Here is a 17,790-nt window from a genome sequence, read left to right as displayed (position 1 = left end):
TTATTGCCTGGAGGTATGGTCAGATTGCCACTTTATGTTAAATACAAGGATTCATGTCTTTATGTAACATCAGAAATATATTTTTGATTGGAAGTCTTGTATTATATTTTACATTTCTGCTGGGTTTAGCTTCATTGGGTTGCATTTATACGAATCTGAATCTAATGGTATTTTTGTTATGTTTTTCTTTGGCATTAAGAATCACAGTCAGACAATATATTTAATTAATTGACAAACGTGCCTGATAACATTCACATGGGATAAAGTGTGTTTTCAAAAGTTAGTTTTATTAATTTTGTGATCAAAGGTTTTAAAGAAAATGTGTGTATTTTGTTTAATCATCTCAACATTCCCGGGTATTTTACTGTTCTTTCAACTTTTACATTTTTGTTTGTGTAAAATTAATGTTTTAAATAAACTTGGGTGAAACTGCAAATGTCATGAAGTTGCCACAGTTTTCTGTTAGTGACCAACACCTCTGAGCTCCGTTACCTGCCATTGGCTCCTGTTGCGCTCCACCCCTGACAGATAACACGCATGTTAGAGCAGGTGGGGAGTTGTCCAGCTTCACTCCTGAAGTGTAGTCACCTGAGAATATGGAGTTATCGGCAGATTCAGAGAAACAACATTTAATTGATGCTCATTTGGTGCCTCTTTTATCGTATGTTGTTATTCTTTTCATCCTCATAAATTTTCTTCAGCACAGATGGTTTTTAATTTATTGCTGTTATCTAATTATTTGGTCACAAACTATCTAAACTTTACATTTTGTGATAGATAATTTGTCAGGAAACCAGAAAACACTTCTGTCTTCTCTTAGGACGAGTTCTACAGAGGAAAAATATTCAGACTCTGGATCTGAGTTCAGTGAAGATGCCTCCAGTGTGGACGGTCTGTGGCAACCCGACCAGCTCTGCCAGGAGACGGACGCCGTGTCGGCGGCTGAAAGTGATGCAAGACGTTTGGCCAGGAGGAAACTTTACATCGCCTGCGCTGTCAGCCTCGTGTTCATGACCGGGGAGGTGATCGGTAAGATCAAAGATGATTAACATTACTCCACCTTCCCCAAATATACCGTTACGGGATATATACGTTGGGAATTAATTTAGAAGTAGTCCCCGTTGGTGTTTGAAATGTGCTTCAGGAGAATCAGCCTGTGCATATTCTCATTTGTCCAGGTCATGGTATCCTAAGGAGTTTTTAAATCAAAACGCAACTGGACTTGATTATTTGTCTGGGAAAAATAATCAAGTCCAGTTGCGTTTTGATTTAAAACTCCTTTAGGCTTTAGGAGAAGTCACAATGGTGGAAAGTAACTAAGAATATTTATCCAAGTACTCTACATAAGGTTTGCTGTTTTTTCATATAAAGAAAAACAGATTTTTAATATAAAACAGTGATGAAACTTATAAGATCATCTCTATATATGAGATGAGACGAGCAAAGGAACCAAATAAAAGTAGTAAAGTTTGACCTGGTGCAACATAAACATGCTGCTATTAGACACTGGCCAGTAACAGCTGACTGCACATGTATCACACTGGTTGTTGTGTGCGCCCTGGTTTTGGTGTCCTGTCCTATCTTGCGGCTACATTTGCCTCCCAGTTCCCTCTTCCTGGTTCACACCTGGGTGCAATCGGCACTCGGGGACAGAGGGAAGGGATAAAAGGGGCAGAAAGACACACACACAGACAGACAGACAGCTGTACCTGGGTGAGGGTCCTTTTGTCCTCTCTACCTTCTCCAAGCAGGGTTTGTTCCTCCACGCACAGATAGGGGCGGTGGGGTTTTGTTATTTTTGTTTATGTTCTTTCGGGCACGAGATTACCGGCAGTCATGTTATTCGTCTTTTGTTTTAGGTTAAGTTGGGTTTAGGTAGTTTAGGAGGAAGCGCTGGGAGCGACGGCCCACTGCGTGGTTGGCCCAGCGTTTACCTGTCTTTTGTTTATTTTGGCCGGGGTCTCCAGTCCTTTTGTTTTCGTTGGTTTAGGTCGATTATCTATGACTAATTTTGGGGATATTTCAATAAAGCTTGGGTGAAATGTTATTCTTGTCTGGTGTCCTTTTTACATATGTTGCAGCCTCCTGCCCCTTTTGAGCTTTATTCTTGGAGGCCGTAACACTGGTTTACATGTTTTTGGTCATGTAGAAACTTTTTATTGCTTCCTTTAACCTACTCATGAGGAGTCTAGTTATTTCCTAACCAGGGATTTCTCTCCTCTGCAGGTGGATACGCTGCTCGCAGTCTGGCCATCATGACAGACGCAGCTCATCTTCTCACTGATTTTGGGAGCATCCTGATCAGCATCTTCTCTCTGTGGCTCTCATCCAGGCCTCAGACACAAACCATGACCTTTGGATGGCATCGAGCAGGTGATATCTGACTTACTTGATGTCTTTTCCAGAGTGAGATGAGAGGATTGATAACAATATCAAAATCTGTGTCTCAAATATGGACAGGGCCGTAGAGACCACAGAGGACACCAGGTTCTTTTTTCTGGAAATCTTGTAAAAATTGAAGTTGTTAGAAACACAAACAAAACAGAAAATACATAAATGACTAAATTTATATATTTATTAATATTATTTTTTCTGTTAATATTCCTTAAATGTAATATTTATTAAAAAATGAAATGTACAAAATTCAAATGATTTGACAAAAAAAAAAAAGATTAAATTTCTGGTGTGTTGTGACCTCAGTGTCTCTAAAATCCCGTCTGTAGAATCTGAGTATGGAGATAGAACAACATATTTTAAGACAAATTTCTCCATAAATGCAGATCATTCCTAAGGGTTTCCTTACTGTCTGATGCCGCTGTAAATGATTGAATTTATATCATTTATTGATGTTTTGTGCGACTCACTCAGTTGTTGTGTTGAACAGAGATCTTGGGCATGTCGTTGTCCGTTGTGTCCATCTGGGCTGTGACAGCAGTGCTGGTCTTATCGGCCGCACAGAGGATCACTGATGGAGACTACGACATCGACAGTCAGATCATGTTAATAACATCAGGTTGTGCCGTGGGCGTCAACGTCCTGTGAGTGGCTCATTTTCTGGATTCTTGTGGTTCAGAGGGCGGGCAGCAGTGGTCAGACGCTCTTCTAAAAATAGTTTTGACTTTGTTTTCTTTAATCAGGATGGTGCTGATCCTCCATCAGTCCGGTGCGTCCCACGGCCACAGCCACGGGTTTTCCAGCAGCCGGCTGCAGAGGGACGGTGAGCGCCGGAGGCACGGCCACACTCATGGGCACGGCAACGCCAGCGTGAAGGCGGCCTTCATCCACGTGGTGGGAGACCTGCTGCAAAGTGTCGGGGTCCTGCTGGCTGCAACCATCATCCACTTCTGGGTCAGTGTCGCCAAAAGCACTCAATGATAAAATATACTGTCATGTGCCAGACCTGCACTAACAGTATTGGCTTTTTCTGGAGCTTTCAAATGCATCTCATGTCCTTCATCAGTGGATGGCGTTTGCTCAGTTGTCATCCTGAGTAGAGAACGACAGTCACGTGATAACAGGCGGTTGTAAATGGTGGCAGGTTGTCGACCTCGTCTCTTGTCAAACATGGTGAGCAAACACTATCAGCTGATGAAGTCAGTGAGGTGTGGTTGAAAGCTCAAAAACCTAGTAAGTGGATCTTGAGACTACTACGCTATTAATTTTAAGGCTTTCTAAATCTATTTGCTGTAAATACTGATGAGCACTAAATGAGTATTAATCCGCCGCTGACTATAGTCCCCAACAAATGCACCATTTAATCCTGTTTGACTAATATTTGCTAAATACTGCCGAGCTCAGCTATTTTAGGAAATCATTCTGCCTTTTTCAAAAATGAAACGACCATATTTTTGAGCTGCTTTTAAAGGATATCTGTCCTGGAAACAAATGTGCTGCCACAGACGGGGCTGGGGAGTCATAAAGTGTTGGGAGACAGACTAACATAGTTTATGGGAGGATTGTTGACGAAAAGAAGAAAAATATAGAACAACAGCAGCTCTATCCTTTAAACATTTAGTCATAAGAGCACAAAGATATAAATATACTTCAAAGGCCTTTAATTCCCTGAAACTGGTTGCAACTTATTATGACAGATTTGGTGACAGTTAGATAATATAAGTGCAACTGGAGCAATATATATAGTACAGTATCAGCATGTGGAGGCAGTGCAGACTCTTTTATCTGTGGTTTTATATTTGCTTTTAATCGTATTTCCATATTCCTCACAGCCTGAATATAAAGTAGCAGATCCAATTTGTACGTTGCTGTTCTCAGTTCTTGTTCTTGCGACGACATTTCCAGTCACCAGAGACGTTTTCAGGATACTGATGGAGGGTAAACGCACTTTTCTTTTCATGTGGTGACATTGTAATAACACAATTTTCATGACTATAAGCTTTTGTTATTCTGCAGCGAGTGTTTTCCGTGTTTCCTGCAGCCACTCCTCAGGACATTAACGTCAACACTGTCAGAGAGTTGGTGCTGTCCGTCAGAGGAGTCGTGGCCGTTCACAGTTTGCACACGTGGAGCCTCAGCATGACTCACTCTTTACTCTCTGTCCACGCGGTCACAGGTAAAGACAAAAAACCAACGCTGCTTATCTGTCACAGTCTGAGAGTAGATGTGGTGCACAGCAGCAAATTCATTAGTCAAGTAGAAGCTTCTGAAGTTTCATCTTTGTCAGAATTCAGGACTTTTGTAAATTCTATGGTAAATGTTTTTTTTTATTTTAAGAAGGAAACATTCATGCGCTCCTCCATGGGTGTGGTGTGGAATAAAAACAATCCAATTGTAGCTGCTTAAACAGATGGTTAAAAATAGAAAGCCTTTCATAAAAGGTTACTGGTGCTGTGTTCAAGATGATTGTAAACCATTACTTACAGAAAACGTCTGTATTCGTGTCCTCAGAGGAAGATGCTGATACGCAGATCGTCCTCCTGAAGGCAACAGAGCTGCTGCGCTCTGAGTTTGGTTTCTCCAAAATCACAATCCAAGTGGAGCGTGACAGTACCAGGGCCGTGAGATGACTGTGGAGACAGACTGATGACAGCAGGAACAACCTCCTACTCACCGCTTTATGACCGGCCGATGGTACAGCTGAACCTTTTTACATTTCAAGAGTTTGTGACACTGTTTACATGGATTCTTTAAGATGTTTTTGGCTGTTTTGAGAGCAGCTGCCAGCTGGCATCTATACACTGCTTCCTCACTCACGTGCTGAAGATGCTTCCAGCCTCTACGCATTTCATTTACAGGTAATTTCCTCTACACATGCACAACTTCTGATCCATGTTATGTTTGCTGGTGCACAGCTACTCTCCTGTAGATATTCAGAAACTTGGAGCATTTTGCACTTGCATAAATCCGACCGGTGTAACAGTTTTTTTCATTTGTGTATGACTAGACATGTTCAGTATTTGTTGACTGGTTGAATATAAACTGCAACACTGTGTTTACATTAATAATTGCTTATTTCTCAAGTTTTCTGATTATTATTGACATATTTTAAAAGTTTTTTTCCTCTAACGTAAATCTTTTCTCCTGCATTTGATTCATCTTTAAATATTTTTTGAGCCTTTTGGTCAGTTCAAGTTTAATCTGCATTCTCAGAAATGTATAAATCTTTGATGCCGATTTGTTTTTGCAACATCAGTGTCGATTTATTTCAACTGACGATCGTGGTCAGATGGAAAACGGTTCCTCAAACCATACAGGCACAGAATTATTAGGCTGTACAGTACACACAACAAAGTCATCAAACAATACGTTACAAATAATCTTCACACATAATATTTAATGAGTTAGTCTGGATCAAAGTCCTGGTCAAGATAAAATATGGAATATAAAGCACACGGATACGAAAGTTGTTGCTAACAAGTGGACATCAATCTGATCACATGCTCACACCAGTTTACTTGCTGAGTCAGCAGAGTAGACAACAAGTAAAAAACTAGGCAACATCTGGACATACTCTGGTCCAGGCTACCTGATAAAAATATCTTCACAGGTGAGAATGTGAGAGTTAAATTGTTCGACATACCACAAACAACACTAGAAACTCCTGGGTGCAACATGCTTCGGCTAGTGTGTGGAGTCGGGGCGTCCATCTTTCCAGTAGTTGTTGTAGGCGTCCTGGAACATGTTCTTGCAGGGGATTTTAGCTTTGAGTTTGGAGCAGATGAGGAAGGAGCCGCCCATCTTTCTGTGGAGGGAGTAGGTTTCCTCAGGAGGCGGCGTCAGTCGCTCCCTCAGCATCACGGGGATGAGGCTGTGGATGCGCTCAGTGGTGCTCTGAGCTCCAAAGTTGAAGGGCTCCTCAGCGGAGAAGGCCTCCCCGAGGATCATCACCGCGTCCACGTGGGCGTTCTCCATCGCCTTATTACAAGACATTAGGAGTTAATATACAGGCTCTAAAGCTCACTAATTAATACATTATATCTTATGTACAAAAACCGACGTGTGTGTTACAGGAGGTTACGTTCCTGACGACTTCTTGGCTCCAACCAGTAATTTCCTGGAGTCTCCACTGGCTGCTCCGAGCCAAGAAATTAGCCTGATTTAAGACTCCCCCTCAAGCCTCTGTTGTTAATCTGTACAATGACATTTCAGTTGGTTCTCCAACTTAGCAGCAGACATTACAGGGTCTGTTATTTCTTTAAGTTTCCTGGAAAGAACTTTGTAATTTGGTAGAAATTATGGTCAAAATAGAGACAGAGACAATTTTTTCAAAAGCAGGTGTTGATTTCTAAAGAAATTTCCTTGTTACAAAAATTAATTTAAACCTAACTAAATAGTCATTCATTATTTATTACATTACAAATTTGACATTTTTAAGTGGGACTGTATCAACTGAACAATCTGTCTCTTTTTCACCTGTAATTTGTATCAATTAAACGCAGAAGTTCTTTCCTCTAACGAGATGAGAAATGTACAGTATTTAGTGTGATGACTGATTAATTCACCCCTGCACCAAACACATCTGTTGTCGTGACAGCAACATGAGACTGGACTCAAATAGGAGGAATAATATAATATTGTTCTGACAGTGTTGTTGCAGTTCCTCCTGGTGACCAGCGGAGGCCGATAAAGGTCAAATAAGACTCAATCCCACTTTAATAAATGTAAAAACCCTTGGCTAATTTTTGATTAAATCATCACAAAGCAATTCACAGCATGTGTGAGGTTTAGAGCTGAAGATTGTGCTGAAGGTTTTTGTGTTTTTAAACTTATTCTCAGGACTGACCGCCTTGTTGTTTTTATCCCCGGGTTAGTCCATCAGTGCAAAACTGTTTAACAACAGTCATTTTTTAGCTGAATTTCACAGCGATTACAGCCGGTTGTGGTTTGATGCTGTAATGTTTCATGTTTATTACCTTTGACTCGTATCCTGTGAGAAACTTCATGTCTCTGGATCTCTGCAGGACGCCTTCTCTGTTCTGTTCTGCAGCTGCCTTAATAATCTGTGATAATACATGAGAGTCCACAAGTTAAATAAAAATAATTCTCATGAAATGTTTGACTGCATGAAAGTAAAGCACATTATGGATCTCTAATAAAAACAGATTCTGATTCTAATTGAGGTTTTGGGTCATTTTTATTCTTTTATGTGCAAAACGTGCTCAATTTCTTGTTATAACTTGAAAGCTTCCTTATTTCAACAAGATATGTTTCCATGAAATATTGTTTTCTTATTAATGGAATATACCAAAATTAACAATTTTTTAAAAGAACTTTTTCTTGTAATAACATCATTATAAGTTGGTTGGATGATACTCTCACTGTGTCTCATCCCAAACATGAAATAAAACTAAATGAAACCATATTAACCGGTTATGCTCATGTTTTTGGCTGGATTCTGAGAAATATTATTTATCTTAAGATACATTGATTTTATGAGATAAAATGAGAGATAAAAGAGTTTGGCATGTTATAATAACATGAAAATGTCATAAACTACAAATACTGTAAATGTAACTGTGGAAGTTTTACTTTTTTTTTTTTTACAGTTTCTTACCTCGATGTAGGTGTCAGTGAAGCTCTTATCGAATCCTCGCGTGGCTCCAAAATCCAACAACGCAACCTGATGACAATGAAGCAGAGACACAGACCTCAGTGAAGAAGGAACAAATAAAACGTACATACAGTGTTTCCGTTAGTAACTGAGGCAAACTGACCTTGTGAGCCTGTGGATCAAAGAAGAAGTTGGACCAGTTGGGATCAGTCTGCATGTATCTGAACTCAAAAAGCTCCCTCAGGCATAAAATCAAGATCTGCTCACAAATCTGTCAGAGGAGGAGGTGAAGAAAAGGGAAAGAGCTGAACTGTGTTATTATGAACTGTGTTGAATGACAAAAATATTGTCAGGAGAAACACGAGGAGCAACGGTATGATCCGTGATGTGCCGACACGTCTCGGGGGTTTTACAGATGGCATGTCTCTGTATTTGGCACATCACCTTGAACACCTTCAAAGCATGCAAGCGTCCTGGCAGTGCGCAGGTGTAAATTGTACTGTGAGCAGTGTTGAGTTCAGGGTGGCGTGAAGCTCTGCGGGGGGTACCTCATTCCTGAGCTCCTGAGAGAGGTCAGTGGCCTGGTCCAGAGGAAAACCAGGCACCAGCGTGGTGGTGAGGACATGTGGACTGCTCAGCTCGTCAATCACATCAGGCACATAGAAGAAGGGATGATCCTTCAGCAGCTCTCTGCAACACAAACGGCAACAACAAAGTTAAAGGACACATGCACCCGAGCCCAAAACTGTGGTGGTGCACAGGGGTATGTGTGTTTTTCTGGTCTTTGCAGTGATCACGAGCGGCGGCAGCCACCATGACTGAACAAAAATAGCGGTACCTACAAAAAACATGTCACAGTACCGAACGTACAAGTGAATTCTGGGAATTTTGGTGTGAAAACACAACAGCAAAAACTGCTTAGTTAGTGCCAAAGATGAATGTGGAAACAAAAAAGAAAACCTAAAACTGGACGTTACATTCGAAACACTGACAGTCACCACAGTTGTAAACAGCAGTTATTCCCAACCTGAGATAAATTAAACTAAAACTAAACTAACAAACTAATAATTTTTCTATATATATATATATATATATATATATTCCACATATTTATGTGAAGGAGAATGGGATTACAAAATTGGTGTGATGTTGATGTTAAATTTACAATAAGATGTGCATCAGCCTAAGTCAGTTGCATGAGCACCATGTGTTGTAATAAAAAGTGCATGAAAACTACTTTTGCAAGTGAGCAGGAAATGTTAAATAATAAAAGGAACAAATAAAAAGATGAAAAAACAACAAGTAAAAGACCAACTTTTGTCATTTTGGTAACAGTACAAATACAAACTTCACTGAGAACCACTGATATACAGTACTGGTTCCCAAACTGGAGGTCATGACCCCTATAAGGTGCTATGAAATGAATGTAGTGGGTCATGAGATGTTTTCCTAAGTAAATATTACTAAAAAAATGAATTCTAAAAAATAAAATTATGCTTTTTTCAGACTTTTCCTCCAAACTTTGCATTTCTCTTATGAAATGCTGCAACTTGATCATGTCAGGCCTTTAAAACTGACAATATAAAACAATCTGAGCAAGAAAATACCGCACAACAAGGAACCACAAGTTATAAGGCAGGTCAAACGCAGCCTGCACTCAGTCTGTGTAGTATCAATAACTGTGAACTACTCACTGGAATTTTTTAGCACATTTTGCCTCCCTTATGTAATCACACTCCAGCGCCAGCTCACGGCTCATGACCTCAATAAGGTGCTCAGGAAACAGACCTGTAAAAGAGGGAAAATATTAAAAAGCTGAAAATCATGACATTCAAGCTGCTGGTGGAGGTTAGTATGTTGACAGTAGAGGAAGTTACAAAGATCAGACAATAGCAGCTGTTATCAAGAACAAGATAAAAAAAACCCTCCAACAATGTTACCGTCAGGCAGCGCGTTGCTCAAACTCAGAGCAGTCATGATATTATTCACGTCACTGTCGATACTCTTGGCAACCCCAGGGTACTGAAAGAAAAGATTTGAAGGTGTGATAGTGAAGTTCACTGTGTTCTGCCTGTACGTTTTATCTCTGAGCAAACACACACTCTCACCTGAATCTTCATGGCTACCTCTCTGCCGTCCTTCAGCCTCGCTAAGTGCACCTGACCGATAGACGCAGCTGCAAACGGCTTCTCCTCGAAGTACTCCAGCTTGTCTCGCCAGTGCGGGCCGAGGTCACTGCTGATGGCTTTCTGCGGAGAGGAGAGTATCCGTCTGACCTAATGAACTTGGTTTACAGAGTGCGAGTTGTTCTCTACGGCTCTCCATACTGTACCATCATCTGTTTAGTGGGCATGAAGTCGGCGCTCTGACGAACACGCTCGAAAATTTTGGCCAGCTGAGGGTTGATAAAAGCATCGTCTGAGAGAGAGAGAGAGAGAGAGAGAGATAGAGCGAGAGAGATAGAGCGAGAGAGAGAGAGAGAGAGAGAGAGAGAGAGAGAGAGAGAGAGAGGAAGAAGAGAGGAATACAGTGAAACACGCCCACTTGATGCTGGTTTTAGTTGATTAGCTGTCAGTGTGCATGCACTGTCACAATATATTTTGGTAAAAGGACACTGTGGAAAATCTTAGACCCAGTTTGTGCTTCATTGCATTTGAGTCTGTCGCTCCACAATCTTTTAAAAATCCCTAAAAAATGATGCAGTCGATGAGGTTATACAGTATATCCCATTGCTGCTTTTGAGCAAGGATGCAACGTTAGCATTTGTTTTGAGTTGTGTCTCTGTCCAACTGCCAAATAATGTCCCATATTCTCACTCTCTTTTAGCTCCGTTTTTGGTCCCTACCAACTCCTGAGGGAAGGATCTGGCTCTTCAGCTGCTGAATAAAGGTTTTATCAGAGTTTTGTTTGTTTTTTTTGGGTGAAAACATCGACGCAACACAGTGACGTCGTGGAGCAGAAAACCAACACAATGAGCAACAACGCACCATAAAGCTCCACAGAGCTACGAGTGACATCTTTCACATACATGTGGTCAGTTTTTTGCTTGAAAAATGACTCAAATAATCAACTGATTATCAAAACAGTCACAGATGAAATGGATAGCTTTCAACCCTGTGACAACAGCTGGGTGGCATGAGGTTATTTCTGGTATAATAGCTATGGACTCTACTGGAACTAGACTAGCAGCCATTGTGTTGAGGTGGATCACAGCTAAGGAACCACACAATGCACTAAAGCATAACTGATCTGCTACGGAGGTGCACGGATTATAATAGATCAGTACTCAGGTATTAGTGATGCAAGAACGGGATGCTGTCTCGATTATGTTATTATATTTTATGTTTTTTTGTTCATGTTGAATCTGTGTGTTTGTGTTTGTGTTTGTGATGTTGTGCTGCATGTGGGGAGGAGCAGAATGTGACACTGTCTTTGGGGGGATGTTTCTCTGGTGTATCGCTGATGCTGTCCCGCCTGTTTTGAATTTTTATATCTGAGAAAGTTCAATAAAGATATTGAAAAAAAAAAATTTAAATAAAAAATTCTTGCAGATCATTTTTGGTCCATCAGTTAATTAATGGACTAATTGTTTCATCTCTCCTCCCTCTGCTGATAAAGATCATGTGATATGATCATGTGACATCAGAGCTTTCAAACTCATCATTCTTACAGATACAGACTGTAATTTGTCAAAGCATCATATAGTTTGAATAAGAAGGTACAGTATAACCCTTCTGTGAAGCTGCAACTAACAATTATTTTCATTATTGATTAATCTGCCAATTAGTTTCTTCAGTAACGGGTTTTTTTTCCTGATACTTTCACTAACATCCTAGTTTCCTACAGACCAATGTGCCGTCTTAAAATTGCTTGTTTTATGCGACGAATATCAAAAGACATTCAATCTACTGTCACTTAAGACAAAGAAAAGCAGCAGATCTTCACAACTAACAGGGAAAACAGGGAATGTGGATTAAAGATTCTTTTTTCCTGAGCAGTGGACGATCATTTTTTAATTCTGATTGACAGAAGAGGCTTTTGGGGTTTTGGAAACACCTTCAAAACCCTGATAAGTATTTTTCAATGACCTTCTGTGTTTTTGAAAGATTGCCAGGGATTTATTTATCTTTCGGGAAAACAAATGCTTAACTCTATGACTCGACTGCAACGATAATACATGAGAGGCCCAAACTGGCGCTGAGGACATCTAATAGCAGGACATCACTGTACTGTAAGTGTTTAAAGTCAACAGACTGCAGTGTCACTATGGGGCTCAGCTGCCTACAATAGCTCAGCTGGAATGGCACTTATTGTGTTCAGCTGGCCTGAGGTTTATTTCGGGTGCTGACATTTCCTTGTTGGTAAAGGGATCTTGTTTGTTTGCCGGTGAGTCTAAATCAGAAACATGATGAAAGTGTTGTTGGGAAGCTGAAGCACCAGTTCGCTGTCTGTGCTTGGCCTCTGATGAAAGCTGAACCTTTATTCGCAGACTGATAAATGTGGGTTTCCTGTCTGTAACATGCCTCTGCAGTGCGTGTGTGTGTGTGTGTGTGTGTGTGTGTGTGTGAGGTCCTAATGTCCCAGCATCATGTAATATCAGTCTGTACTGCGTCACTAAAGATAAATTCATCGTGTTTAATGCGATGACCGTTTTTGGATGCACCTCACCTTGAATACTGAGCATCTGTCCAAGTTTTAGAGCAGCGCCTCGGACTTTGCAGAGCGTCCGGACGATTCTCTCAGCGTTGGCTTCGGAGAGGAAGGCACTCGAGTTCAATACGGATTTCTTATCACCTAAAAAAACAAAACATACTCATCATTTAGCACAGGTGCAACTATATTTCAGCCACAGATAAGACTATTAGTGGCAATGTTTTCAATGCCACATGCCTTCTTCCATCAATGCAGTAATGAGAACATTTAAGAGGAAACATCTGGGGGCAGAAATCCCTTGGTGGAAATGAATAAACGTTCTCTGATGGTTGGTGATGGTGAGCGGCATCGATTAAACTGTGGATGATGTCAGTTTAGCAGATGTACAAATTCTTCCTTTTTTATAATGAGACTGAGTTTCTTTTCACTGTAAGTGTTCAAATGGCCACAATATATGAACATTGTACTTTGTATGAGACAATCACGTATTCTTACTTCTGACTAGAACTGGATTTCATTTGATTTTTATAATGTTTCAGTGCAAATACTAAAACAACAACGATGGAACAAAAGATTTTCTTCAACCCACTTTTTTTTTTTTTTAATTTAACAAAATAAGGTAAATTTTCTGTTAAATCAGTGTTGAATTTAAAGCAGCTCAACAAGAATGAGGAAAGTGATTGTTTAAATCAGGAACTACCTCAGAGAACAAACAGACGACACTAAGAATCTGACGAAGGATTTGACGTCAACTCTCAGACGGTTCTTGATACTTGCGACACATTTGTGGATGTTACCCAACATGTTCACTCTCATCTTAGACTATTTGAAATCTTATTGCTGACCCCTGTTAGACTGGCTGATAATCTGAGCTGATAAGTTTAAATCTTTATGGTTGTTTAAACATAATTTTCTTTTGGTGGTCGTGAATTTGAAGCCGATGCCACTGCCTGAGTGAAACATATTATAAAGTGTCATGAGTTGCTTTAGAGTAGTAACTTTAACCCTTTTTGACATCGCCACACACATCCCACTTTAGTATTGACAATCAAAACATTACGATTAACTCCGAATCTTCACCAACCATTAAACCCATAAAAAAAAGATCCTCCTCTCATCACCTTGCTGTTGGGGTTTTAAACTCTTCTTAGCCACTTCAGCGATTGCCCCGATGCCAAGTCCAACAGCCAGACCTGCAAAAAAGAAACGAACATAAACAATAATTCACAAACTTTCTCCGAGTAGACGGGCACTGTTTGAAAAGTTACCATTATCAACCCTCTGCATCTGATAACAGCAGCATCAAGAAAAGGAGGTGATAAGCCACCAGAGGTGAGTCTAATTTCTCAGAGCAACACTCAAAGAGTCCTTGAGAGTTCAGAGGTAAACTCAGGCCAAGAAAGACGGGGAAGAAAGAACTGATACACACTGTGAGTGTGCTGCCCTTAGATGAGACGAGAGCTAATAGCTGACAACATGTTTTATATTAGCTGGATTCTCAGGCGGGACTCTGACATGTCTCTGAAACATTTTCTCAGCTACTGATACTCTGTAATTCCAGTCCTGTGAAGGAGCACGTCAGCATTTCCCACAGTCTGACCACAGCTCCGGAGGACTGGTGACCGAAATACTCTCAACTCAATCCAAAATTAAACTTTGATGTTCAAACACTTCATTTATAATAAACAGCGGCTGAGCTTCGAGTTCGAAAATGTTCTGGCTTTTGAGTCTTCAGCAGCACGGACTTTATTACATAAACTCTGCGGTGGTGAGATCCTGCAGAGTCCTCGCTGCCCTGCAGGAAGTGCAGGCGTTGTCAATGTCATTTGCACAACTTGTTTGCACAACTCGTGTCAAAAACAGTTGTGTGTTAGCTAAGAAAACGCCAGAGTCCATTTAGGATTCTTACAATTATCTTGAGCTGATAAATGCCTCAAATTCAGAATGTGGGTTGTTTCATTTGGACACAGCTCAGCATGAGGTTAGCTCAGAAACACACAGAATGATGATTATATTTATCATTGATTAATCTAGTGCCTATTCTCAATCAGTCATTTAATCTATAAACTGAATTATAAATCAGAAAAAGAGAAATATTGTCATTTAAGAAGCTGAAAGCAAATAGTTTTTGGCATTTTTGCTTAAAAAAAATGACTTTAACAAAATCATTGCACATTAATTTTCAATCGATCTACTCACTGTTAGATCAGTACATGCAGGTTAACATGGGTGCCATGGTAACATGGGTGTAAACCATGCAGGTTTCAAAATTTTGAAAAAAATCTGCTTCTCAAATGTTTTATGAGGAAGTAAATTATTTCGACACATTAGTCAAAGTGTTGTGGTGGGTAAAACTGAACATTGGCAAAATGTTTACAACAAAAAAAGATTTAAGAAAAAAAAAAAAAAACGTAAAAGCAAAACTAAAATCTGCTCTAAAAACTGTATGAAAGTATAAGAAATCAAAAATCCTACACTTTGATCCACCTGCCAGTGATTGATGAAAACAACATTCCTTCATTTTTTGCTGAGCTTGCACGTGTGCTTCACATTCATCATGATCACGCTTTCGCCTGCACCTGGCAGCTGCCCAGTAACCTAACACTGGTTACACAGGCCTGGCACCGGGACAACTGAGGGTCAGACGTCTTGCTGAAGGGCACACTGGCAGTAGCTCTAAATATTTGCATTTCCTGCAGTTTTTCTGGTCTGGAGATTTGGAAACTGAATTGAAACCTTCATGGCGACGAGGACGATGGTAATATTAATGTGACTTTTCTTTGGCCGTGATCATGAGCAGTAAACGAGTAAACACACGCACCTCCAAAATTCACCAGCCTTCCTAACCGTGTGACCGGCACCTTCCTCTCTCTGGCTCTTTCACTGAGCTGAAATAAAAGAAAAAAAACACATTTGAAGGATAACAGATGCTCCCGTGTGACACTGCAGCGAGAACCACAGCACTGAAATAAGGAGTAAAATAACAAACAGATGGGTTAGAGCGGATACCACTTGCTTATGCTGCTTTATGTCTGTTTTCTTGGTGTTTCTTGCTTTATCGATGTCCTCCGATGTCAGCCGCCCCACCGTGGAGTTGTCCTGGTTAAATAACCTCGTATGTCCAGACAGCAGCTGACTTGACCAGTCCCTGTGGTGTTTCAGATGTTTAGTGCTGGGTCTGCCACTGCAGGTCCCCTGTCCTCCATTTACACTTCCAATGAAACAGGTGCTGAAACAAGCTCCCATGGTTGAGTATCTGTGAAGCGCTGTGGCTGTGGCTCTGTGGACGCAGACCTCCTGCTGTTTGTTGAACGTCTCCTGGATGAACGAAACAAGATTCATTCATTCATTCATTCATTCATCATGTAGTTTCCTACTGTTTCCAGGTCCGGTTCATACTGACCAGGACACTACGCAGAATTAGGGATTTAAAAATCTTTCCTGTAATGATCAACTAATCCCAGAGACCGTCAGGATCTTCAACCTCTGATATGATGAAGGAGCGAGTTGATTTAAGTCGACATTGTCAGGAGCAACTTGTCTAAAGATGCTGTTTAAGTGACAATTTGTGATTTTAGTTGCATTTTAGTGCCGTATGTTCATTTAAATCAGTGGTCACAAGATTAATCTGAGGCGTCTACTACCCAAACCTGAATCTTTGCTTTTCAGTGAGATATTAGTAGTATATAATATAGTATATAACAGTTTTAACCTTTTCAGCCGACTATAAATGATTCAAATGAAACAAATCAGATTTCAGAACAAGCAAGTTTCTAGAGGAAATTATGAAAGGTGTGTCAAGGGTTCACAAGCCGTTACCTCACAGCAAAGAACAAAATCTGGGGGGAAAAAAACTACACATTTTGTCATTTTTAGCAGTTTTCTGGCAGTAAAAAACTACAGTCCAAAGACACCCCACACCAGCTGAATCCTTTACAGCTGAGCTCCACTCCCTGTACTTTCTATTCCAGCATCATCAGCCTCATAAAGCCGCTCACTATTGTTGTGGTGTTGATGAGGTGACGGTGGCAGAAACAGCCAGAGAAGGTATCTGGGTTGCATGTTTGTGAAACCCTATCCCAGTCTGCAGCAGCATGACAGACAAATCACGGCTGACTGCTCACCCTTGCTGATCCGGCGGCATGATGGAAGTTGATCAGCCTCTGGTTCGCGGTGCTGGGCAGGCCGCCTGGTGTGGCTCTGCTGGCCGCCTGCTTCACCCAGGTCAGACCCCTCCAGACCACTGTGTCACCTGTCATGATGTTGTCCTATTCAGACCTGCAGAGCCAGAAATAACAGCAAGTCTCAGCGCAGCAGGTTGTTTTTAGGTTCTGCGGTGTGATGAGTGAGAGGGGAGGAGTTTGATGAGTGAAGTGGAGCAGTTTGACCATCAGCTTATGTTCCCATGCTTTTGGGATAAAGCAAGACTGCACATCCATAACATGCCTGAGCAAAACAACCTAATCAAACACTGATAAAAGTGTAATATTAACTTGGCTGGCTGTGTGATAAGTGAGCAGAAAGGCAAAAACATGCACACTGAAAAGTTTTTTAAAACAAACCTGAGACAATGAAATATGAGTTTCATTATTTTGTGACTAATTTGACTCAATGAAATGAATAAAAGTGACAGCTAGGGAAATCTAACTTCTACTCACCGATGGATGTCCTCTCAGCTCCGTGAGCGTGCACTGAGCATTGTCCAACTGCAGCACGTTCACCTTGATCTGACTTGACACAGTTTCTTGTAAACACCTCAACTGCAGCGCGGCGGCGGCGAAGCGGGCGACACGCTGAAGGACATGCAAATTTCCCCCGACGCGACCCCGGGGAGGAGGGAGGGGGGGAGTTTAACAAACACGGGCCAATGAGGCAAAGTTCAGCCGCTGGGCCCGACTATCAACAAACCTTCGCAATGGCCGGACGGAGTGTCAGTCGCTGCTCAGAGCGCGTGTGTCACGGCTGACGTGGCCCCTCAGGGCGGTCCGTCAACTGGACATAAGCTGCGTTCACGAGCGACCCGCAGCCCGGATTTTTCAGAGAGCGCATATTAGTTCACTTGAATTGTCATTAGAATTCGCAATGAAATAAAAATAATATTATGGAGGACAATGACATAAGTCAAAGTC

The 17,790-nt window shown here is 41.1% G+C and overlaps 2 protein-coding genes across 2 annotated transcripts; one reads left to right on the top strand and one right to left on the bottom strand.

Annotated features, from left to right (window-relative positions):
• The first annotated feature begins 584 nt into the window (after nt 1–584).
• On the top strand, nt 585–5,524 carry LOC111225906 (zinc transporter 2-like). The gene is made up of 8 exons (XM_022750951.1): nt 585–661; nt 821–1,029; nt 2,227–2,373; nt 2,885–3,038; nt 3,138–3,348; nt 4,227–4,332; nt 4,436–4,570; nt 4,906–5,524. The coding sequence occupies exons 1-8, from the start codon at nt 597–599 to the stop codon at nt 5,022–5,024; spliced, it is 1,146 nt and encodes a 381-aa protein (XP_022606672.1). The 5' UTR covers nt 585–596; the 3' UTR covers nt 5,025–5,524.
• A 124-nt stretch (nt 5,525–5,648) lies between these two features.
• LOC111225905 (atypical kinase COQ8A, mitochondrial-like) lies at nt 5,649–17,564 on the bottom strand. Its single transcript, XM_022750949.1, has 15 exons — nt 17,320–17,564; nt 16,786–16,939; nt 15,671–15,979; nt 15,483–15,549; nt 13,783–13,854; nt 12,677–12,802; nt 10,341–10,426; nt 10,117–10,257; nt 9,949–10,030; nt 9,703–9,796; nt 8,557–8,698; nt 8,172–8,279; nt 8,012–8,077; nt 7,371–7,457; nt 5,649–6,372 (listed from the first exon to the last, which is right to left on the bottom strand). The coding sequence occupies exons 2-15, from the start codon at nt 16,918–16,920 to the stop codon at nt 6,079–6,081; spliced, it is 1,809 nt and encodes a 602-aa protein (XP_022606670.1). The 5' UTR covers nt 16,921–16,939; nt 17,320–17,564; the 3' UTR covers nt 5,649–6,078.
• Between the last annotated feature and the right edge of the window lie 226 nt (nt 17,565–17,790).

Source organism: Seriola dumerili, unplaced genomic scaffold (genome assembly GCF_002260705.1).
Source record: "Seriola dumerili isolate Sdu_G_001 unplaced genomic scaffold, Sdu_1.0 BDQW01000149.1, whole genome shotgun sequence".
Taxonomy (NCBI): Eukaryota; Metazoa; Chordata; class Actinopteri; order Carangiformes; family Carangidae; genus Seriola; species Seriola dumerili.
The sequence above is the reverse complement of the archived record's forward strand: the minus strand, read 5'-3'. Positions and strand labels throughout refer to the sequence as shown.